This window comes from Culex quinquefasciatus, chromosome 2 (assembly GCF_015732765.1).
Source record: "Culex quinquefasciatus strain JHB chromosome 2, VPISU_Cqui_1.0_pri_paternal, whole genome shotgun sequence".
Taxonomy (NCBI): Eukaryota; Metazoa; Arthropoda; class Insecta; order Diptera; family Culicidae; genus Culex; species Culex quinquefasciatus.
This window is the reverse complement of record NC_051862.1, coordinates 40,313,479-40,338,318: the sequence shown is the minus strand read 5'-3', so window position 1 is coordinate 40,338,318 and position 24,840 is coordinate 40,313,479. Positions and strand designations below refer to the sequence as shown.

General features: G+C 44.2%; 2 protein-coding genes and 1 pseudogene across 2 annotated transcripts; 2 read left to right on the top strand and 1 right to left on the bottom strand.

The window, feature by feature from the left end:
* Window positions 1-1,078: 1,078 nt before the first annotated feature.
* LOC119768012 lies at window positions 1,079-2,178 on the top strand. The gene is made up of 3 exons (XM_038258274.1): window positions 1,079-1,130; window positions 1,456-1,860; window positions 1,955-2,178. The coding sequence occupies exons 2-3, from the start codon at window positions 1,548-1,550 to the stop codon at window positions 2,152-2,154; spliced, it is 513 nt and encodes a 170-aa protein (XP_038114202.1). The 5' UTR covers window positions 1,079-1,130; window positions 1,456-1,547; the 3' UTR covers window positions 2,155-2,178.
* A 3,829-nt stretch (window positions 2,179-6,007) lies between these two features.
* On the top strand, window positions 6,008-21,114 carry LOC6034676 (annotated as a pseudogene).
* A 611-nt stretch (window positions 21,115-21,725) lies between these two features.
* LOC6034675 lies at window positions 21,726-23,115 on the bottom strand. The gene has a single exon (XM_038252477.1). It carries the CDS (start codon window positions 23,014-23,016, stop codon window positions 21,763-21,765), a length of 1,254 nt encoding a protein of 417 aa, XP_038108405.1. The 5' UTR covers window positions 23,017-23,115; the 3' UTR covers window positions 21,726-21,762.
* Between the last annotated feature and the right edge of the window lie 1,725 nt (window positions 23,116-24,840).

The window sequence follows — 24,840 nt, the reverse complement described above, 5'->3', positions numbered from 1 at the left end:
CAAATTCTTCATTAATTCTGAATGTCTTAAAGTTTAAGTTCAACTTTCCCAAATTAATTTAGTTCGACGTGTTGTTTGAGTAATACATTACAAAATAAAATGTTACAGTATCCAAATGCCGTCATGATAGATTACACAAAGTCCGATCACTTTAGAGCTAGTTTTGAATCATATCTAATAGATATTATCTATGGTTAAAACCATAAATTTTTTATAAAAATTAAATAACAAACGTTGTTTCGATTATCCGAAGATTCAAAATTCGGCGATTCGAAATTTTTGATTGTTGTTTTTTAAATTTTAATTTCTTGGAATTCTTGTTTTTTTTAATATGGAGTTTTAAAATAGCAATACCGGTTCCGTTAGAATTCTGCTAGAATGGTGGAACATTTCTGCCAGAATGCTGTAAAAATATCCAGATCTGTAAGAACTCTGCTAGAATCCTGCTAGAACGTCGTAACTGGGTAAGAGAAGTGGGGTAAAACGAGCATTGGAGTTTGAGAGCAAATAACTTTAAAAATCTTGAAATTGGTCACATTTTTGTAGAACTTTCTGAAATTCAATTCTGTCCAATCTCTGCTGTTTTAAGATTTAGCTCGTTTCAGCAAAATTTTAATCATCGATTTCGCCGTCTTCAAAAACTCAGTTACTTCTTTCAGAACGTTCTGGAGATCACCAATATAGAGCAGAAGGATGAACTCCGAGCTGGCGCATCTCTAGGAAGGCCAAAGATGTGAAAAGTCTCCCGTAATCCGTTAAAATTGGTGTTTAATTCGGAATAGTTCGAGATGGTAAGACGAAGTTAACGATAGATCATGAATTCCACAAGAAGACTTAGCTCAGTGTATTTCAAGTAAACCCAATCAAACGGTTTTCCGCATGACGGGTTCATTCCGCTTCGAATTCCGCTTCGAAAATTGTTTCGAATTTTTCTAAACGGAATCTCCGGTTGGACTCCATTTCGATTCCGTTTAACCATTTTTGCACAAGGGCGACACCTGCTGGTGTACGGCGGAACCTCGATGACATTTCGCCGCGATTCGCCGAAGCGGTTTTTCTCTTAATGTGTGAGTGAAACGGCTTCCCAAGAAATGTCAAACTTGTTCGATCTTGCATTTTTCGCGGAAGTTGTAATTGGAATGTGTTGCGAAGTTTTCGCGATATTTATGTGTGATTTAAACCGTCGCGGTGAAAAACGGCGTCTCCTCCTTTCAGTCCGTATGTCCCCAACTAGCCGGTGTTTAAAAAATGCTATTGCAGAGGCCTCCGGAACGATTCACTGACTGACTGTGCCATCGGCCGTCTCGTTCAGCCCTTCCGTAACTGCCGCGGAACTCACCTTAATAAGGTTAGAAACGAGGTTAGAAATATGCACGATGAAAACATCACCCGGATGATGCAATGTGCCAAAAAGTAGGGAAATGACTTACGCGATTCTTGTTTGTCTTCCGATAGGACCATGGGAGTCGCAAGGCCGTCCAGGCTGGAAAGCAGCAGTGCCGGCCGAGGTCGAAGATCCGGCCGCAGAAAACCCATAGTTGGGGAAAATGGCGAGACGCAAAAGTGACCCCCCGAGGTGTTGCAGCAGCTGCCTCACCGGAAAAGAGAGGATAGCCCCCGGAACCGGCGGCCGCCGCTCAAAAAGAAAAAACGCCAACCCGCGGCTGCGGTCGCCGCTCAGAACCAGAGCTAGAAGCCTGCTTAAAATGGTACGGGTACTGGGTTTTGAGGTCGTTGCCAAGGAGTTGGTAAAGGAGCAGCTGGAACTTGAAGTGAGTGTGGTGGCGGCGCAGCCCAAACGTGGCCACAAAAAGGCAATGAAGACCACGGTGGCACCGGTGAAAGACCATAGAGAAACTGGTGAGTTGATTTTTTTTACAGAAAGCAGAGAGAGAGAGAGAGAGAGAGAGAACTTGGTGTAGCATTAAACCTTTTTATTTCTTCCTTCTTTCAGATGCAGCTTCCCCTTCCAAATCCAGCAGCAGCAGCTCTGGCCAAACGAGGGCGCAAGAAGAACAGCCGAAACGGAGGCTGCTTCAGCAATTTTCTGGACGTAGCGCCCCCGGAATTCGTCATGAAGATCAAGGTGAACGCCGGGACGGAAAAGCAGATTGGCGTGACGGTTGGAGATCGCTGAGGTTATCGACGAGATGACCGGGGGCCTATGTGAGCGCAGGAGGACCGTGGCGGTGCCGGTGCCGTTAAACCGACGCAGTCATCTTGGTCAGCACCAGCAGCAAGCAAGAAGGCGTGGACAGGAGAAGAAACCGGATACATTTAGCACAAGGAAGTAGAGCAGATGATCAGCAGCGCATAAATTAACATGTTTCAATTTTTTAATTCCTCATTTCTTCAATTGTTTCGTCCCAGCAGTTGCCGTTTGACAACAAGAATTGCAAACGAACATTTCGGCGAACAACCAGGAACTTCCAGTGGCCACAAGCGAAGCTCCAACGGAGAAGCTAAGTGATTTGGATTGACCAAACACCGCACCTTTTTCAACGACTTTCTCATTTCAGGAGTCAAAGAACTGCAAGCGGTCGGAGCGTCGCGACGCCTATTCACCTCGCGCAGTTCCTAAGAAAAGTCGCTCCAATATTGCGTAGATGGATTCCCACCTGTGTACGAAAGGCCTGCGGGGTAGTTGAGAAATTGGAGCGGAAGTATGAGACGCTGGCGGCCACAGCAGTATCTGTAGAAGCTCCGGCTGCCTGAGTACAGCCCTCATGTTCAAGCCGACGAAAGCACTCTTGTCAAAACAACGACCGCAACAACCTCGGTTGATGACGAGGACACAGAGTTCGACTTGCACCAACCGGCCACGTTCCAGTCGACGGAATCATTCGGCACGGATGATGACGGCGGAAAAAACGGAATCGAGCAGCTTGGCGGCGGCGTTCACACGATCTACGTTCATCGGCATCACCATCATCATCGACATCTCCACGGAGGCCGACAACGCAGAACGAGGACGACCCCGCCACCGAATCAGGTTCCGGACCAACCGGCGAACAACGCCGGCACGCGTTCACCACTGTTGGAACCGAGGTTGAGAGGCGCCAAACGCTCCTTCGCTTGTAATCGTCGAAGCGAAGAATCTCACGTGTATCATCCCAACGTCGAGTACGGGAACCGTCTCGAAGCGACTCTCCACGCTTCACGTTCTTTCGCCGTCCAACGGCGTACGATTCGGACCATAGCTGTTGGCAGTTCCAGCAAACAATCGGTAGTGTCGATGGAACCAAACAGCGACGGCGGTCTTGAGCAGGTTCAGTCAACGGCCCGACGACGACCATTTCGAGCCGAAGCGTCGGCGGATCGAGTTCGACCTTTCACGACCCGACCAAAGTACCTTTAAATTTCTTTGAGAATGAACAGGAACGGTGGTTTCAGCACGCCACGTTCGAGGATGTGATCAAGGTGCGGATGGCGATGGGTCAACTCGTCCGGCATCGACAAGGCGATGGCCATGTACGCCGAGATTCGACCAAATCAGTACTGCAAGTTCCGGATAAGGAAGATAGCACGGAAATTGAGAATTGAAGCAGCGAAATGAATCACCGTTGGTTGTTCCGGAGTTCCTACTGCACGTTCCCATCTGGCCCGCTTTGGCTGCTGACGCTGAATGGACTCAGTATTAATTATGCTAATCCGTCAAGTCATTGGTAAGTTTAGCAATCTTAGTCTTAGGCTTGGTCGTTTTCTATGAGATTTTTCTTTCAGCCAAAGAAAAGTTGCATGCCCTCTTCAAGATCTACAACCATAGAGAGCGTTCAGATTCTGGTCCCGGTGCAGAATTAGGTCATGCAGATGTCCCAGAAAAAGCAAGATGACACGCACCACGCCGACAGAACACGGCCTGTTACACTCATTCATGCGGGGATGCACGAGCCGGAGGACAGCGATGAAGCTCCATACAAATCGGTCAAGTATGAGGAGATTCAGGTCGAAGGCATCTAAGCGGCGCCGTACGAGAACTGTTTTTACCGGGCTGTGGTGCTGGAAAAGGTCTGACCGGATTACTTTAACTTGTTTCTAGAGTTGGAATGACCACCCTCTTCTCTCTTTTTCAGACCGTCGCATCGAAGATCTCGCTCAAGGTTCGCCTGATCGATTATGGCAACGAGTTGGTTAATGCGTCAACGGAGTAGCGACCACCGCCGGATTCGGATGAAGAACCCTGCGGGATTGTTAACCGTGAGCTGGCGGGAATCATTCAGCCACCGGTGACGCCGATCCTGCTGGACGTACAGAGTGATGTGGCTGACAAATTTGGTGATGCTGAACAGTGCCGCGGTGAAGCCGGTCATGAAGGTGCTGTACAACAAACCGGAGTTGGCTCCGAAGCAATTCTTACTGTTGGCTGTTAAGCTGATAAACTTGTAATTGGTTTATATCGAGACCGTGGACGACTGTTGGTCTCGAGGGTTGGTCGCAGAGCAGCACGAAAAAACTTGCCGTGTATACGGTGGACAACGGAGCGGTCGAATTGATCTCGGACGACAAGCAGATTCCGTACCTTGTTCTGCAGATGGACATCTCATGGGTCATCATGAAGAAGCTCGAGTTCAAGTCTGCCTTCGGCTTTCGTACGATCAGCAGGCTTGCATCGAGAAGGCCACCCTCACGGACGTTGAGAAGAAGGGTCAACTTGCCGATGTCACCTTACGGAATTTAGTCTGCGACCTCAAGCAGGTCGACGTCAACTACTGGCCGCACATCCCGCAGGGCAAAAACATCGTCCGGATTACGTTTGTCCTGGATGCGGTCACGTTGATCGTTTGTCCCAATGTGGACTCCAAGCTGCTGCTGACGATTCTTCCCGAGCTTTCGACACCGTCAGAGCCAAACGAAGTCTTGAAGATCGTCTCCGCTAACGTCGTCAAAGTCCTCGATCTGGACAACGGCTCCATCAAAACGTTCCCCACGGACAAGTTGTATGGTTCCACAGGGTTCATCTGCAACCGGCCGGACTACCCTATGAAGATCAAATCCGCGATCTGGATCCGACCGCCGTTGAAAATCCCGGACTGATCATCGAGCAGCTGCAAGAGGTCTCCTGAAGCAACTGTTTGAGAGCAAGTCCAACATATTCGACGCTGTCAAGCTGATCGACCTGAACATGAATCGCTCGCTGGGTGCCCTGCTGCTGGAGAACCACGACAAGAAGCCCAACGTGGCGGCCAGAGCGAAAGAAAGAAGCTGCACGGAAGAAGCTGATGGCAAGGGATCCGAAGTGTCGACCGGTGCCGCCAAGAATTAAGTTTTAAACCGCCTCGAGGGATAGTTTTCTGTTAAACTAGAAACAACAAATAAAAGTAAGGGGACTCGGGTTGGGACGCGTTTTATTTTATGGAAAATAAATAAAATGATTTTTAAATTAAAAATAACAGTTGATTTAACCTTTCTGGTTGAATTCCAATTTAATTTGAATTCAACCAAAACAAAAAAAGAAAACCAGAAAGAAAAGAAGAAGAAGAAGAAGAAGCTGTCAAAACCAACCCGACCATTCCGTTTCGATTCCGTTTGAATTCCGCTTAAACCGATTTGCGGCGAAAACTCAAACGGAACCGGTTGTTGCGTTTGAAACGGAATGCGGTTTAGAATCTAAAACGAACACTGTTTAGAATTCGAATCGAACTTTTTTCGCTCAAGCGGAATTCTAAACGGAATTCAAACGGAACGCGCTGAGTGGGAAGTAGTGTGCGATTTTGCCCCCCTTTTACCACCCCACAACTTTGGTGGTGTGCTACGCCTACTACTCCTTTCACGTAACCGAGAGAAGCTGGTGTGCGAATCCCAAAACAAGTGTGAGTGCGCGAATGAAATAATCGCCTACTCTGTGATAAACACGGTTGTGATTGTGAATGGGGAACTTCGACTCGGGGGGGTTTGTGTTGGTTGGCACAGTTTTCTGCACCTGTGTGTGTCCGCGCTAAGCTCAATCGGAGGATGAATCGCTGTAATCAGACCACCGCATACTACGACCAAAGCACAAACACCAGTCCGAAAGCCAGAAATTGATACACTAACCTTTCGAGCGTGGTTTGTTGGTGTGTTTTGCCGTGGCCTGGCCTGCTGCGATTGTGTAGTATATTTCAAGCAAAACGAACGCAACAGCAGCACCAGAAAGAAGGAAGCAGCAGAAGAAGAGAGTTCGACCGTCGTCGGGGGAATCTCTTTCGTTTCGCGGGGCCAGACCAGACCTGACCAACCAGCGCCAGAGCTAACCAGCCAGCCAAATTTATTGGGTCCGCGGAACAATCCGCGTACGGTCGTCGTGTAACCGTGTCGTGTCGTGTCGTGTCGTGCTGCGGAAGAGAACACAAGAGAAAGAGGGGGGAGGGACTAAAAAAGGTCGAAAAGCGGACTAAAAAGTGCTACGAAAGTTGGACATTTGCACGGTGCCAGTGCCCGGTTCCGAGCGGGACGGTTCCGGAGGTCACCACGACGGCGATGGAGGTGGAAACCAGTATCATCAAGGACGAAACGGTCCGGTAAGTGCTCGCGGCACAGGGGAATGAAGGGAGGGAATTGTCCTGTTCGTTGTCCCGTAGTCAGGGTTGAATTTGGGAGGGGGGAGGTGAGGGGGGGTTCGCGAAAAAAAAGGTGGACGGATGACACAGGCTGCTGCAGCCTGCTGTGGTGTGGTGGAGGAAACAGTAGAAAGAGAAAAGAGTGGAGGAATCCGAGGTTCGAATCCGAGAAAGGTTTTTTTTTTGCATCGTCTTCGATATTTTGCTGCTGCGCTACTCTCACTTCTTGGTGGGGCCGCAGCTCTGTTTGTGGATGTGTGTGATTGAGTGAAAAATTGTATTGAATTATAAGGTTGGTGGGGCTGTTTTTGAACTTTGCTGCCAACATATGGGAGCACGTAGTTCCGTAGTCTGGAACCTTGTAGAGGTTACCCTTTGTCATTAAAACCCAAGTAGTAGAGATGGAGACTTGATACAATAATATCGACATTCACTGAGACCCGGTTTCAAAAAAATGTCACTAAAGTGCTCATAACTTTAGATACGATTGTCAGATCTTCATTCTTCTGGGTTAACTGGATAGATCTTTAAATGACCCATTCAACGATGGGTCGCTTGATAAATCCGCACAAAGTTTTCATCAGAATATCTGAGATCTGGCCTCCAAAAAGTGCATAAATAACACTTACATGCTCATACTCGACTCGTTGGAAAAGTCTTTTAAATACCTGTCTGAAAATGTATAACATGACGGGTTTTCTTACAAAAACCACCCTTTTTACAATCGCCGTGGGCTTTGGTGATGAAAGCTAGTCTTAAAGTCTTTACGCTTGGGGACGATAAGATTGGTTTTCCCAGGTCGTGTGGGTCGTCAGGACTTTGGCAGCCCTACGGCGCGTGCCTCCGGGTGGCGGATGGAGGATAAAGGGATGAGTTAACTGTAGTAACAGGCTGCAAGGGATCCGGATCCTCAGCAGTCTTCAAAACGGTAAGCTATCCTATGGGCAACGCTTACAAAAGGGGACTCAGTCGCTAGCCAGCGACAAGTTAAGACGTGTTTTGCTCGTGTTGTCATCTCGCGTGCTTGGAAGTTTTTGACAGATGGAGGTGGAGGAATCCTCCGAGGAGGAAGATTTTCGTCCCGTCCGCGGGAATTGAAAGCGGAAGAAGTCCAGCGAGGTCAATGGAATCGGCATCGAAGGAGAAAAAGTTGAGAAGACCCTGCTCAACAACAACAAGTTCAGCCCGCTAGCGGATAACAAAAACAACAACAATGCCAGCCCAGCAGGAGGAGGGGACGCCCCGGCGGTTCCACCACCCGGCCAGTCGGCAGGTAAACAAAAGCAACCACCTTTGGTGGTGAAGAACACTACGGATTTTTACAAGCTCGTGGCGATAGTGGAAAGTTGTAAATTAGGTTTCAAACCGATTTACAAACTAACCCGATTTGGAACCAAGGTGACCTGCTTCTCTGTCAAAGATTTTGACAAGTTGCAAGAGCTACTCAAGAAGAAGAAAGTGGAATTCTACACCCACGATCGGCGGAGCGAACGAAATCATCGGGTGGTTCTTCGTGGTTTTCCTGATGAACTGAAACCGGAAGAGGTCAAGTACCTTCTGAAGAGGGATCTCAAGCTGGACGCGCTGGAGGTACATGTCATCAAGCGGAAGGAAAAGTCCACCGTGGACGAAACTCCGTACATTGTGGTCTTCCCCAAGGGATACACCACTCTGAAGAAGCTCTCTGCAATGAAAGTTGTGGCAAGCACTATCATCCGGTGGGAGGCCTACCGGAACAAGCGGCCGAACGTGACCCAGTGCAGGAACTGCTTGCAGCTGGGTCATGGAACCAGGAACTGTCACCTGAAAGGCAGGTGCAACAACTGTGGGGGTCCCCACAAGACGGACGAGTGCAAAGTTCAAGAAGCCGAGCCGAAGCGGTGTGCCAACTGCTCTGGAGCCCAAGAAGCCACGGACCGCAGCTGCCCTAAGCGTGCGGACTTCATCCGGAGGTGCCAGCAGGCGTCGAAACCGAAACCGCCGGCAAGGAAGGCGGAGAAGCAGAGTCCAGCAGTTCCGGCGTTTACGCCGGCGGAGTTCCCTCCGCTGCCGGGCGCAGTTCCGGACGGAAAATCCAAGGATCGCCCTCGTCCCGCAGGAAGCAGCCAAGGTGGCCCCCGAGACGGTGGAGCCACGGAGAAGGAAGCCGGGGAGGTACTCTACAGTTCGGCTGAGCTGTGGGGGATTTTCTCCGAGTACATCGGCAGGTTCAAGACCTGCAAGACCCGCTTGGACCAAGTAACCCTCGTCAGTTACATGATCTCCAAGTATGGAATTTAAGGAGTTTTTTTTTTTGTTATTATATATTGTTTTACTGATCCTCGGTCCCAACTTGGTCACAGCACCTAAAAGGACCTAATAAAAATAAGTTAAGAAAAAAAACGCTTACAAAGATGTTCTCTTAAGAACAAAACGACCTCTTTGAAGAAAAGCGCTCACGCGGACCAGATCACCACATGATGGAAAGTGCTTTTACTCGTCTGCGTGATGTTCCGGATGCGGCTGTAAGCGATTGAAACTTCAACTTGGGGATCGCCAAGGCATGTAGGCCATCAAACAATTGCAGATCCCGGAAAAAGTGCCTTTTCCAGTGAGTGGTAAGATGGGTACTACCCAAGGTATTTCCCATCATCAGGTATGTGACTTTAGTTGTCTTTATTATTTATAGTCGGCTCACTGGTTGTCAATCTCTCTATGTGAAATTTTGAAATTAAATATGTCTTTATTGAATATTCTTATAATAATTACATTTGTTTTACATGCTAAGTGGTATGGCCTAATGCTCTTCATCTTTGTTGTATTTTTCGTTTTATTATTAACTGATTACATTTATTTTATTTACTTCAAATAGTTTTACATTATTGCATTGAATCGAATACATTTAGGTAAAAAAGAAAAAAAAATCACTTTAACAACTAATCCTAACTTAAAACTAAAAAAAAAAAATTCATTGAAATATTCAAAATCACTAGAACGAGTAAACTACGAACTGTATTTTAAGATGAATGCTCCAAGCGTTCTTACTTGTTCCTGGCGAGTTTTGCAACCACGCAGTGTTGTTGTCATCTCGATGAAAATGTTCAAAAGTTCTTGTGGTGAAAACAGGTCACTACTGCCTTCATCCGTTGATGTTGGTTGGTTTTCCCTCGGTTGCTGACTGAAGCCAGGAGGTGTTGTATGCTCTGCAACTCTTTGCCGCTGATTCAACGGCAATGGCTGCAGATTTGGAACCACTCGAACAGCTCCTGCTCCTGGTGACGCCAAAGCAGGAAAATCCACGTCCGTGTATGCTGGTGGTGTTTTGCGACGATTTGGTTGGTGCCTCGTCGTCGCTTGCTGACGAATTTTTACAAACTCGGCACGTTTTGGGCAGCTTCGATTCTTGGTAGAATGGTCGCCGCCGCAATTGAAGCATTTAGCTTCGATGTTCTCGTTGATTGTTTCGCAAGCTTGAGTTTTGTGCTCACCTCCGCAGGTTGCACAACGACTCTTGATGAAACAGTTCCTTCCACCATGTCCAAACTCCAAGCAATTCGAACACTGTGTCACGTCACGGTGCACTGAACGATAACGTTCCCAAGTCACGATGATGTTGAAAATTGCCCGAACTGCTTTCAGCTCAGACGGCGTTGTCGATCCTTTCTCGAGATGAACCAGGTACAGTTGATCACGATACTTGATGTCCTTGTTGTGTCTCGTCATCTTGAAGACTTCGATCACGTTCAACTTAAGAGTTTTGAGCTCTTCTTTCAGCACACTCACATCCATGTCGTACAGACCTCGGAGGACCTGTTTCATGGGGCGTTTACCTGGATCGTCATGGCTGTAGTATTCAATCTTTGTGTTGTTCAGGAAATCCCGAACGTAGTTGTAATCCTTTCTGGTAGGTAGCAGAATTTTGAGTCCATCAGCACACAAGCGAATGGAAGCTCGTAAAGCACCAGATTTGATAAACCCGGTCAGCCACTTTCGCACCGAGTCCGATGACGATGTTTTCACAAAAATGGGTGGCAACTTTTCCCGTCGTTCAAATTCTTCCTTCTCGCTCACGTCCACAGGGAGGGTAGCGAACTGGTTTCCAGACGAATTTTGAGCGTCCTTGCTCAAACTGCCTGGCTTTGCAGGTAGCGCTTCGGCATTCTTTAGCTTCTTCAAATCTGCCGATCCTGCTGGTGAGGACCGCCTCTTTTTCTTGCCGTGAGGCATTTTTGCACTTTTTAAGCACTTTTCAGGAGCTAATATCCAGGAGTACCTCACTGATTGGTGTTCCACAAGGGAATCTCTCTATGTATTCCTCCTTTTCTGTAGAAGATTTATTTAGTTCTTCAAATTTCATATTTCGATGCTTTCTTTTTTTTCCATTTCTCTTTATCCCAACTTTTCTCTATTTTGACGGTCCTTTTGATTTTATTTTAACTTTATTTTTGTTGATTTGATTTCAAAATGACAATCATGCTTTGCTTAGATTTTCTAATAGAATCGGATTTTGGATTCTTATTTTATCTGTCTCATTGGTCCCTTAGTTATTGACAACCAGAGAGTCGACTCTTTATATTTTTCTAAACTATTATTAACTTTACAGGTTATAATATATACAGTAATTTCCATTTAAAAAAAGTTTTGTTGGCATTTTCCCTTAAAATTAATTTTGCGTTTATTGCTTTGTCGGAACAGTCATGTTGTCAATCAGTAAAAGTCCGTTAGCGTATGAAAAATGTACTCCGTTTGCACGTGCTACTTGGTTTTCGGAGTTATAACAGTTTTACTTTTAACAGTTAGAACCTTCAAAACTAGTTTTGGGGAGCTCTTGCAGACGGTGTTTTTATGACACTGTGGGGAGCGGCGATAGAGAACGAAATATGAAATTAAAATATTTACAACAATACACACTCTCACATACACAATCTCATTATAACCTGCCCAATCATGTCCTTTTTCCCCGCTCCCCATGGGGTGTAAGTGGCACTTCACAGGCTAACACATTCATTACCTTTCCTTGACACAACCGGACTTGGACTGACTTGATCCTAGCTGTCCCACCTCGCTCCGCAAAAAAAACCACCCTTTTTACAATCTTCGGGATTTTCCTCATAATGGTTTTTAAGCATAATTTTTGAAGAACTTTACTGCCGTTCTACGCATAATTGTCCCATGTCAGTTTTTGACGATTTTGACTTTATGCCATTTTTAAGTTTAGTCTGATGTGTACTTTAAGAAAAACACATAAAATCTGGTACTTTGTTCGGAAACTCATTGAAACAACACCAAGTCTGTTTGTCCCATCGTTAAACTTCTACGCATAATTGTCCCACCAAGTATTTTCTTACACGAAATCATTAGTTTTATGAAGCATTATGCCTTGTTTACCTGTTGTATAGCAAGAGGATCACAAATAAGGGTGATAAACTGCTAACTGGGGCGATAAGGGACACATAGGGTGAATAGGAACCCACGGGACAATTATGCGTAGAAACACAGAAATCGGTCGAAAAATTTCAATCGCGTTTTTCTCAGTTGCACTTTTTTGAACATGGGACAATTATGCGTAGAACGGCAGTTTACTAAACTTCATAATATTCAATAGGGTCTTATGGGACCCCAAGCCGGATCGACTGAGTCCAAAACATCAAAAAGCGGATCAGCCAGTGCCGAGATGTGAGAATTTTCCGGTGCACACATCCACATCCAAACACACACATTCAGAGAGGATATCTGGAGTTTTTTTTTTTGAAAAGGTCCAATAAACCAAATTTCTAGTTTTTGCTTTTTGGGTGTTTTTGAAACCGCCTTGAGTCAGGGGTATTAAAAAACACCCAAAAAGCAAAAACTGAAAATTTGGTTTATTGGTCCTTTAAAAAAAAACTCCAGATATGTAAACGTTAAGGTGGGTCTAGGAGGTCGAATTAAGAAGTTCATTTTTCGACTGATTTTATAGCCTTTCTTCAGTGAGAAAAGTAAAAAAGGATTTTGCTGCTCGAGGAAAATAATTTACTTTAATAACTTTAAAAAAGAGCGTAGAAAACAGGATCGATCTTGCCAAGCAACCGCGTGACCCCGCTGCCCGCAATCGACTATAGAGTGTTAACCTCCCAAAGATACGGGAATTTCCCTTATGTGCTGTGGGTTACCTTTTTCGAAAGAGTTAGAGTTCTTATAGTGTCTTTACCATTTTTTTTTTTAATTTAACTATAAATAACTAAAAACCCAACAGAGCACCATCCACCCTCGGTTTACGTGATGTAGGACGGACGGATGACCGACCACCCGTTCAAAGTGATAGTATTTATGCAGCAGCGTTTGTGCTTGTGAATAAACCCACGAACAGCTATCACCATCACCACCGTAAACCTCCGCGCGAATTCAGATTTTTTTTTCAGCGAACACGGCGCCGGAGTTTGCGGGCAAGTGGTGCCAGAAATGCCAACAATGTTGCACGATTTGAGCTGAATTTGGAGGTGGGTCTTGAATTTGTTGGTTTCTTTTTTGAAGATTTAGTTAAAGTCATTAGGGAAAGCTTTTGACCCTTGAATAAAAGTAGAGTCGATTTGGTAGTTCAACCTGATATAAATTTCAGTTCGAAATTTTCAATCGTGCCTTGTTTTGATACTTTAGATGTATTTAAAAGAGTTTTTGTTGGGATTTTGAGTCATCTAATAACGATCGCAGTCGTTTTTTCAGACAAATCTACCAAATTTCAACCTATCGATCTCGAATATTCCCCGTCCATTTTTTCCACGGCATCACTGCTGTGCTACCTTCTGGTGTATAGCAAAGAGTGTTGCTACAGTTATAATACCGAACTACACCACACACGCACGCTATCGCGGGCCGTTGCGCAAGCTTCAATTTCTCGTACTTGTGTATAACTCGCGTGTGTAGGGTTCAGGAATCGCTGACTTACACTACGGCACAAAATGAGAGTGTTGTCGTCCGAGGCTGATTCTGGCTTATTTTTGCCATCAGCAGCGTAAATATCCCAACACCACTTCATTCAGAGTGATATATGTTTGGTCAGCGCGAAAGAGTTGTCTTGGTGGAACCTCGGAAAACCGCGCAAATATCCCCATTCTCTCTCTCTCGCACACACTCGCTTATCATCATGTTGGCTTGTTTTTGTTTTCGTTTCCAAACAGCAGCAGCGGAGTGCGCGGTATTAGTATTGCTGCTGGACAGCACCACACCAACCGAAGGGGCGGTCATCACCATCACAAGACGACGACGACGACGGCTGCTGCTGCGAGTAGTAATGTCGCGACGATTGCGCCACCGCCGGGAACGACCGTCACCGTACGGGTTGGCCTCAACATGAACATGTGCCGGCTGTGTTTGGCCGAGGGAACCGCCAGCACGCGACTCCAGCCGGTGTTCTACACCAAGGACACGCCGGACGAGGCGCTGCTGCAGAGGATTGCGGAGCTGACCACGATACAGGTTGGAAGCGGTGTTGAGTTGAAGTGTGTAAGGCGGTTTTGAACAATCTTTTTCTTTTTTGTAGGTACAATACGCGACGGATTTCCCCTCGTCGGTCTGCATCGGCTGTCGGAGCAAGCTGGAAGAGTACTACCACTTTCGGCGGCAGTGCATCGAAAACGACGAAATCCTCAAGATCAAGTACTACGAGATTAAGGCGGCCGAGGACTACCATCGCGAGCAGCTTCATCAGCAATCGCTGGCCCAGGAACAGCAACAGGTTGAACAGCAAGAGTCCGCCAAGGGTGAGGAGTACATCGACGACGGAGACGACATTACGCTGGCGATCGACGAGTCGGCCGAGGTTGAAGAGTACCAGGAGGAGACGGAAGACGACGAAGCTCAACAGCAGCAGCAGCAGCAGCAGGTTGTGGAACAGCAAACGATTCAGTACGCGGACGGAACCGTGTCGACGGAGTACGTGGAAGCAACCCCCGGCGACGATGTACGCACCGTTTCGAACTCGTCCCAGCAGCAGCAGATTCACATCGCCGGGTACAGCGAAGCCGAGGGTGGCACCACCACGATCCAGGCGGCGGAAGGTCACGAAATTTACTACACCGACGGAACGGACACGTACGCGATCCACACGACGACCGAGGGCTACGTGAACGCGGCGAATTACGTTCCCCAAGGGTACGACAATCAAACCGAGATCGAGTGCACCACGATCGAGCACCTCCCAGAAGAGGAAGTCTACATGGACGAGGGCGGCTCGGTCGGGACGATCATCACCCCGCGAGGCGTCCACGATCGGCCGTACGTGTGCAAACACTGCAAAACCAGCTTCAAGTACGAGTACAACTACGAACGGCACATGAAGAACCACGCCAAGGTCCTCTATCGCTGCGGCAAGTGCTCCAAAACCTTCACCAAGCAGCGCAAATGCCAACAACACTTCCTCAAAGCCCACTCCTCCCAACGCTACGAGTGCGACATCTGCTTTCGAACGTACTCCTCCCAACCCGGCTCGAAAACCACGTCATCGAAATGCACTCGGAAAACGGCGTCTACAAGTGCGACCGGTGCAGCGAAACGTTCACCTCCTACCTGGACTTTAAATCCCATCGAAACACCCACCACGTCACCGTCAACGGCTCCAACCCCCCAACCACGGTCATCGCCCAAGTCTCCGATCAACCCCCCACGCAAGAACCACCCACCTCCCCGCAACCCACCCCAAGTCGCACCGCGACCTCCATCAGCACGCGCTCCTCCGTATCGGACAGCTGCGACTTCGAGGTCATGATCGACGAAACCAAGATCCAAAAACCCTCCCCCACCCTCCCCGATACCCCCGTGGCAGAAAAGCGACCCGAGCAGGACCTCGCGTGCCTCGAGGAGGAACCAATCAGTCGGAAGCAGCCCAAAACCACCCTCAACAGCAGCCCGAGCAGTGTGGTACCGACGACGACAATCGCTACTCCACCTTCGGTTGTTGTAAAAAATACGGCATCCGCCGCCGCAGCGACGGTCATCACGAACGGGATCGACAAGAACTCGCTGCATCGGCAGCTGCTGCAGCAGATTGAGGAGAGTGAGGCGATTTCGACCGGGCCGAAGATCTACAAGTGCGATAGCTGCGTGAAGACGTTTGTGCATCTGAATAATTTGAAGGTGATGCCGGCTAAACTCCTGTATTAAATTGTATTAACTTTAAAAAACATAATTTTAGGCTCACATTTACGCGGAACACGACAACGACAAGCCGTTCAAGTGTAAGCTGTGCCCGATTTCGTTCAAGACGAAGGAGATCCTGGTGATGCACATGGTGAGTACTGATTTTTGTTGACCATTTTTAAACTTGCTAAACTTAACATTCCAACTCGGAACCCCCACAAAAAGTTTGAACGGTAATTTCAACGCGCTGGTAGAGATGTCTGGAAAACCTTAGAACTTTGCAGAACTCGATTTGATCAAATCTGTAATTTTTGCGATGAAGAACATCACTCAAAATTCGGAAGAGGCAAGCGCGTCATCGGTGAACGTACACGAAGTTGAAACGAACGAAACCAAGCTCTGCACTCAACCAGCAGCCTGCCGGACACGAAGACACATTAGAGAGCCTATATGGAGAGGCGAAATGTTACTCTCAGGGTTCCAATCGAACTGTCAAATCGGGGTTCCAATCGAGCAACAAGACCATGCAAGAACAAGGTCAGAATCAATTTAAAATAATTTTGGGCAGAAAAATGAGATTAACAACATTTACAAACATTGTAAAACTGTTGTTTTTATGAAAATGATAGTTGTTGATAAGTTTGTGCTAGTTCGGTAAAAGAAACGTGCCAGCACCAAAAAAATACTATAAGTTTTTCAACCTTAAATTTGAATGACTTTGGGTGTTTAGAATTTCTCCCAGAACATTTCATTTCCCTATGTAGGTCCCTAAGACACATGCTCTCGCTCATCCTTTCTCCCACAAGCTATCTCGTTCTTGCTCATGTGTTGCTGGGTAATGACAGCAATCACTCGAATGCAGTCATGACGAAGGTGATCGAAATTTGGACGAACGTAAGCAGAATACCATAGTCTGAAAAATCATTTACTGAAAATTTCAAATGGGCAACAAGCCCTTTTATTTGATGATTCCGGCACAAAAATATCAGAGTGACCCTCGTTTTTCCCAGCATTCTCTTTTCATCACTCCTCTCCTTTTCGTTGAATACGCGCTCTTACCGCTGAACCTTTCTTTCTCTCGGAAAACCGCAATGAAAGAACGCGAGAGGGAAATTTGGAACTTACCACGCATTACGTTTCGTTGAACGGCGCTGGAAAAATGATTTTGTGGCGGCTTTTGTGGTTAAACACCGTTGAAAGGGGATGGTTGTGAAAATGGGAACGAGAGAGAAAGGTAGCATGTCAAACGGGACAAGAGGGTGACGATTCTCGAGATTTTCAATTTCCCGGGAATCGAGAGTTAAATTTGGCCATTTCCCGGGAATCGAGAGTTGAATTTGGCCATTTCCCGGGAATTCCCGGGACCCGGGAGTTATTTTTTTGACTATGCCAATTGTATTCTATGAAACGTTAATTGAAGTATCCTCATTATTTAGAGGAACTATATCTACTAGGATGTAACAAAAATGTCTTTTTGGAGGGCATTCAGGGACTGGTTCCGGTAGCTCAAATCCAAAATATGAGCTTGATTGGGCGTAACAGGAGCTGGCGCTCCGCCCTTTAATTTTAAATTGGATTCAACCCGTAAAAAAAATTTGTTCAAAAATGTCTATTTTTTAGGCATTTTGAACAGTAATGCGTTTACCAAAAACAACACTGGCGTGTAGGTCAGATCCTTGCGCATCCTGCAAAATAGACATTTTTTAATTTTTATTTAACGGGTTAAATCTTATTTAAAATTAAAGGGCGGAGCGGCAGCTCCTGTTAAATCTAATCAAACTAATATTTTGGATTTGGGCTCAGTAAGCCCACCGGAACCAGCTTCTGAATGCCCGCCAAAAAGACATTTTTGTTACACTCTAATATCTACTTTATGATTTTTTTTTCTAAATCTTCAAATACAAGATTGTTTCTTAAGCTTTTATATAATTTCCCAGTACCGGGATTTTTACAATATGATAAATAACGACTCAAACAACAATTTAAACTCTTTTTTTCCTTTTTACGGTCAACTGTAAATATTTATTGAAGAAATATCTACAGTTATTAGGAAAACCCGAATGTTCACAATTGGCGGGTTTTTTTTCCCTAAATCCAATGTTCAAAACAATTTATAATTTTCCAAATAATTTTCTGATTAGTTTATGTGATTTTGCTTCGATATTTATAAGTTTAAAATTTCCCGGGAGGGAGTCTCGACCAAATTTTCCCGCTCGTCACCCTCTCAACGGGACTGTGTACATACAAAAACGTGGTCGGCAATCTCCGGCGCTGACAGTAAATATCAGGACGGAGAAAAAGTCACTTATATTTGAAGCATGAGTATTCAGGGTTGAAAACTGTAGTTGTTGTTGAACTGAAAGTTTGAAATTTAAAAAAAAAAAAACTCGCTGCCAAACAAACACAATGAACTATTTGGATCGTGGAATTGCTCATGATTGGTTGCGCGCTGACGATTCAAGCGATTGGATCGACGACGAATGAGTCAATTTTGGGCATTAATCCAGAAATCAGAACATTTCTCGGATTAGTTTTCAAAAGGCCGTAAGAGCCATTGGCAAACAAAGTCCTTTTTCCATCGGTATTCGACCTACTTACGAAAAACCAATATCAAAAATGTTTGAGATTGTTCATTTACACGTCCTTCAAGTGCTTCAAACTAAAAATACATGAAATTTTGTTTCATTTTGGAGAAAAACGAAAATTAGTGTCAGAGGTCACGGTGGCTCTTACGGCTATTTGAAAACTCAACCGAGATTTGAATTTTTTTTGACATTGTTCGTAAAAAAATATTTTTTATTTCTTTCAATAAATTTGTCTTTCAAGCACAGTTCAGATTCGGAATATCCGAAAGTTTTCAACATTACATTTGAGTTCTGCGATCCCATTATTTTATTAAAATTTGTGACCAAATGCATTTTCTCAATATTTAGCCATTTTGGCCGCCATCTTGGATATAACATTTCCGAATTCATTTTAAAGTGTTTATTCTTGAGGTCATATTAAGGGCGAGTTGTGCTTTGAGACTTCGGATAACCGAATTCGTTTTTTGGTGTATTTGAATACACCTGACTCACGGAGGTTTCAAAAACATAAAAAAAATCGAAAAAATAAAATATTGTCTGAATTTTTTTTCCACATTTTTTCACTTGCTTTAAACATTAAATCCGAGTTCTGCGACTTATATCAAGACAAATTTTAATACAGTCCAGACTCGATTATCCAAAGTTTAGATTATCAAAAGTTCGATTATCCGATGGTTTGTATGAGACTTCGGATAATCAAATCACACAAAAAAGTTTTCTGTTTATTCTTACTTTTAACATCAAATTCGAGTTCTGCGATCCTATTTTAGTCAAATTTGCACGGTTTACTGGTTTTTGACCGCCATCTTAGATTAAAAAAAAATCTAAATCACTTTAGAAGTTTAGGGGCTCGCACTTTTTGACAGTTTGTCTGCTTTGTTTGTTTACGTGTATTTTGCCTTGTTTGCGAGTTTGGCAAACTGTCAAACACGAAAAAGTGCGAGTTTGTTTGCTTGTTGCGGTAGTGCAATGGCTCCTCAAGTCGTTGTCTTTCTGGAACTATAAACATCCTCCCCCCAAAACAAGAGTGCTGTGTCTTTTGAGTGCTGAAAAGTTTATGGCATCGATGGGGTGCTATTTTGACAAAACAAACTAATTGATTATTCTAGTAGTCCAATCGTAACTAAAAAATTATAACTATCTAAAAAACCCTTTTTAGGTATTACATTCTCAGCACAATACAACAACTTAAGCGTATTATGGCGACCAACCGGCTTGGCTTGGCTTAATCGTACTACTACCGCATCGTTTGACCGGGAATAAGAACAAAAAAGAAAGTTAGATGAATTTATCGTAAGACTCAAACAAAGCAAAACAAAAACCTGACAACACAAACACAGAAAATAATCTCATCCAAAATTTCCTCTTCTCACATAGAAAAACAAAATCAAGCAGAATACAAATGTTAAGCATGTACTACAAACTTGTAGTAGCAAAAAAATACATCTAGGCAACAAAAATAGGGATGCTTCTATTTAACAAAAGAAACAAGTGAAAGTAAAACACACAAAATCAGGATAGCAACAAAATTTAAATCTAAAAGATACCTAGTAGATAGTAAGAAATAACTAGACAAAAATGATGATTTCATTCTGTTTTCCTTTTTTTGTTATCCCGTTTTTTTGTCTTTACGCATACAAAAGTACTAATATATATTTGTAATGATAGTTGATATATTATTTTTTCTACCATACGGCTCGCTTGCAATAATTGCTTCTAGCATAAAAAAAACATAGATAGATAGTGGATAATTTTGTTTCGAAGCAAAGTTCGCGTTCAGAACCGGGCTGCGCTTGTGGTGCTCTTTTTTTGAAACCCATGGAATGAAAACGAAAGAATCAAATCTCGCTTATGTTATTACACACTTTTATTTTCTAAATGTGTTTGTTTTATTTTTTAAATCATTACACTAAAAAAACAATACTCCTAATTAGTTTACGAACGGTTCAAACCTGGTTTGACCTTAAGAAAACCGAAATCGTTCAATTCAAGAGTGAAATTTATTTTTTGTTGCTTCGTACTAGACTAGTATAAGTTTGATTTGGATAATAATTAGAGAAAAAAAAATGGGCTGAAATTTAATTTCCTTAAAACCCCGTTTATCCTGTTATTACCGTGAAAGAACGAAAATTGGAAACGGTGCTTCCGGAACTGTACGAAACTTGTTAGACGAAAAGAAATAATTAAATTAAAAAAAAACTATTATTTTTTCGTTTTAAGTTAATGTTACAGAACAAAAAGTAAACTTCAATGTGATCTGGTTAGTCTAAAAAAACATGATGTTGACCTTTTTTAAAACCCTTACTCTTAAATTGATTAGAAATCCCCGTAGCCGCTGTAAGCCTGATAATTTATTTGGACACCCTGTTTAAAAGTACTATTACTGTAATCGGTTGCAATAGAATTTGAGAGCGGATTAGCTTGTAAGCAAACATGCTAGAGATTAGATTCATAATGTAGGGAGAGTTGAGTTTTCATCATACTATTTCATATTTTACCGTCGCTGTTGGGTGAGAACCGGATTTGTGCGTTTGACCGAATAAGTTTGTCATACCCCGTTATTTTTCTCAACTTCGTTTTGCCGCGAATCAGAAAACCAATGTGCTCATTTTTGTAGACTTTTTCATAATCGAATGCTGTTTAGGTAGAATTTCGTTAAACTAAAGCAAAAAGAAAAAAAAAGTTTAAGAAACGACAAAAAAAAACAAAAATTTAGGGAAATTTATTAAACATTTTTTGGAACGGAAACAAAGGATGGAACTTAAAATTATGACACAAATTGAAAACTGATGATAGGATAAATTAAATAAATTATGAGAATTCCTAAAGTTCTTGAATGTCGCCATGGTATATAAACAAAATTAAAAAAAAACTGTAATAAAATGTTCTATATATGAATCGTATATGCTCGCTGAAATATTCCTGCATTAATGCCGAAAATTCCATGATTTTTACTAACACAAATTTCTTCGAAAGTATATTAAAGAAAACTGATAAATTAAATAACATCCTTTAGAAAAATCCTGAAATTTGAACCAAATGCAAAAATTTGATATAAAATTAGCACCTGTCATTTTTTTTAAATTCCATCGTGAAACTACTTTACTTTCCATGTCGTTCTGAAATTACGAAACGGCCTACTTTTCTCTTCTAAGAATGACAAAATCGAAAATTAATACTTTTCATCACTGTAATGGGTGCTGAAAAGTTGAACTTTTTTGCACTTGTATCGAAAAGTCATACTTTTGAATATTGTGTTGATTTTAACGGTGAATTGACTAAATTCGAATTGCGATTTTAACGATTAATTGACTAGAAATTGACTTGAAGATTGTTTTTTAGAATAGCAAGAATTATAGATTGCAATTCATTGCAAATTTATATTTTTTCAGCACTCAACGTATATTATATATAATATGCAACTCGGTGAATGAATCATAAAATTTCTATCCTTTTTATCAATTTATTTGGAATGTTAAATATTAAATCGGCAGGCAGAAATAAAAAAATATTGTCATTTTTTGTTGTCTTTATTCCTAAATGTATTCAATTCACTCATCCTTATCGTCCTCCTGGGTAAACTCATTGATCGCGGACACCTTCAGCACCTCGTGCTCGTCGCCACTGTCGTCGTCCTTCGACGGTCCCGCCGGCTTCCGCTTTTCCTCCTTCTTCTCCTGCTTGTCCGCCTTCTTCGAATCGCCGGACGCCACCTCCAGCCCACTGGACCAGGTTCCCCGCGGGATATCCGAGTACGCGGCGGGATCCATCGGATCCAGGGCACCTTCCTTGGCCCGGCACCGTGGTCCCCGATCTCGTCGGTCATCTCGGCGATCGTCACGACGGCCTTGATCCCGACGGTCCCGGTTGTTCCTGTCCTGATTGCGGTCCCTATCTCGGTTCCGTTCCGGCAGCCGCGGTCGCTTGTCGTCATCCCGCATGGGCGGTTTCACGTGCGGTCGCTTCGGAGGATTCACCACCGGAGGTTTAAGGCTTTCGCCAATGGGACCAACGGAACCGGCGCCGGCAGTCATCGCCGATGGTGGTTTCGGAATCGGCGGGTAGCTCTCCACGATGACCGCTTTCGGCGTGGCCTCGTTGGCCTGTTCCTGACTCCTGGTCTTTTCCATCAGCTCCTTTCGCAGAACTTTGGCGCTTTTGGTCATCTTGGCGTCCGGATGCGTCGGAGGCAGCCACGAAACGATGCGCGTTTCCTTGTTGTAAAAGTAGAACGCCTTGCAACCAATGTCAAACTCCTTGCGCCAGTGCCGCGGAAGTGGGTAACGTTCTAGCAATCGTTTAACCCGCTTCTCGTACTCCTTTTCGATTTCAAACTCCACCTCGCCGTACCTCTGAACGCAGTACATCGTACAGTGATGGTAAATGTTGTACTTGTTCTGGCAACCATCCACCGACTGGAACCCATACCGCTTGACCATCTTCTGCTTCATCTTCTCCGACCAATCCATCGCCGGAGTGGCTTTCGGTTTCTTCGCCACCGGATACTCAAAACTGTCCGGATTGACCTGATCGTACTCATCGTAATCCTCGGCGATAATTTCCTCATTGTTGTCCGCATCGCGAACCGCTTCCTCACCGTCAATGTCCTCCTCGTCGTCGTCGTCGCCCTCGTCTGGGCCACCGGATTCCGACGAAGAGTCCGAGTGTTGTTGCTGCTGCCGCGATGGGGGTGGCGAAGGTCGCTGCGTCGGACGGTCCTGATCCGGTGCCGGCGTGACTGGTGGAGCGCCTGGCTGGATGATTCCTCGTTGGGCTAGGCGCTTCAACAGAGCCTCGGGAAGCATTTTTGGGCCGGAAATCGAGATTTGCGAAAGTGAACGACGGCTAGATTGATTTCTGCACTGTTTGTTTACTTGTGTTTGACAGACAGCATCGTTTCCCCGTAAAAAAAATCCGACTATTCGCATAACTTAGTCGGGTCTAATCGGGTGGTTTCGGCCGATTCGTTGGCCAACGAATCGGCCGACCGGGCAACAGACTTCTGTGTAATCTTTACATAAGCGTCTGGTGGAAAATCGGTTGTCGAAATCGGCCGACGGAATCGGCTATAAAAACAACCGATTTTTTACCGATTTAGTCTGTGAAAAAAAGAAAATCTGACTCCCAAATTTAGTCCCAATTTAGTCGGTCTATTCGTAGGGCAACTAAAAATCTTACTCCTGACGCATCCCGACTAAATCGGGAACTGGTTGGTTGTTTTTGATTACCCGATTTCGTAGGGTGTTTCGTCAGGTCGAGAACTGTCAAATTTTTTATGGGGTTGTTGATTGGCGTACACGGTGAAGTGAACAGTGATAAAAACTGGGTTAAAACTGTGAAGTTTTTCGAGCAGTTTTCTATTTTTAACTTCATCGACGTAAACGCCAGACTTATCAAGGATAAACAGTCAAGAATGTTTTGCAGATCTTTTTTTTTCTTCAAAATTCGTTATCTCGGTACCAGTGCTGTTAAACGTTTAAATTAACGACGTTTAACTTAACGGAATCGTTAAAAGTTTACCTAAACGTGAACGCGAACGGAGCCTACGTTGATCTTAACGAGAACGCGAACGGAACACGTTAATTAACGCCGTTAATTAACGTCGTTAACTAACGCGTTAATCCTTCTGAGGCCCCGACTTTTAAGGCCTGTATCTCCCAAACGGTAACATCTAGCGGGTTACTTCCAGTTGCATTTTACGGGCATTAACTGTGACTATGAGTTCCCGGTGAGGTTATTTGTCCAAAGTTACCACCGGTTCGGGCAACCCGGAACATCCGTCAAGCATGTTTTTTTAAAGCTTTTGTCATTCAATCGACATTTGAGCCAATGTTATGAAACGTTGTTTGTAGTACATAGGTACACTGACTACCTTGGGGCAGTTCAGGGCATCTGTGGCCACTCCGGAACCGATTCCATGGTACCACGCAAATGGTTCCGATGATTGTGATATTCAAAAGTCGACATGTTGCTTATCAAATTTAGTGGAATGAAACTCATTAATCAGCTATTATCATGCCGGTGTCCTTTGACCCGATCGGACCACTCCGGAACCGGTTACCGGAGACCGGAGGAAGTGTAGTGAGTATAGGAAAAGTCCTTTCATGCGACATATCAAACTTCATGAAATTGAAAATTATGTCCACTTAGATGCATGTCGATGCCTTATGATTCAATATGTAGATTTTTTATTTTATTCAGGAAATATACACTTACACTTTTGTATTGGTTCCGGTTGACCAGCCTTTAAACTCCAGTGCGCTTGCAGTTTGTAGGCTACAAGATGGTACGCCAGGGTGGCCACCAGATTTCGATTTTCAATTTCCCGGTTTTTTTCCCGGTTTTCTCCCGAGACCAGAAGGAATTTTCCGGAATGTTTTTAAACCAAATTACAATGTTTTTTTTTTTTTTCATCATACTTTTTGAACGCATACATTTGGTTCAATGTTTGAATTCCTCAAGAAAGCTTTCAAATCTTGAGTAAAAAGTAAGTGAGTTGTAAACGAAGCCGTTTTTATCTGTTATCAAACATCTAATTTTCAAATTATTGGGTTTTTTGATCAAAAATCGTTTTTATTTTTTAAAATGAGATAAATTATTAATATAATTTATTAATTTTGTAAAATAGA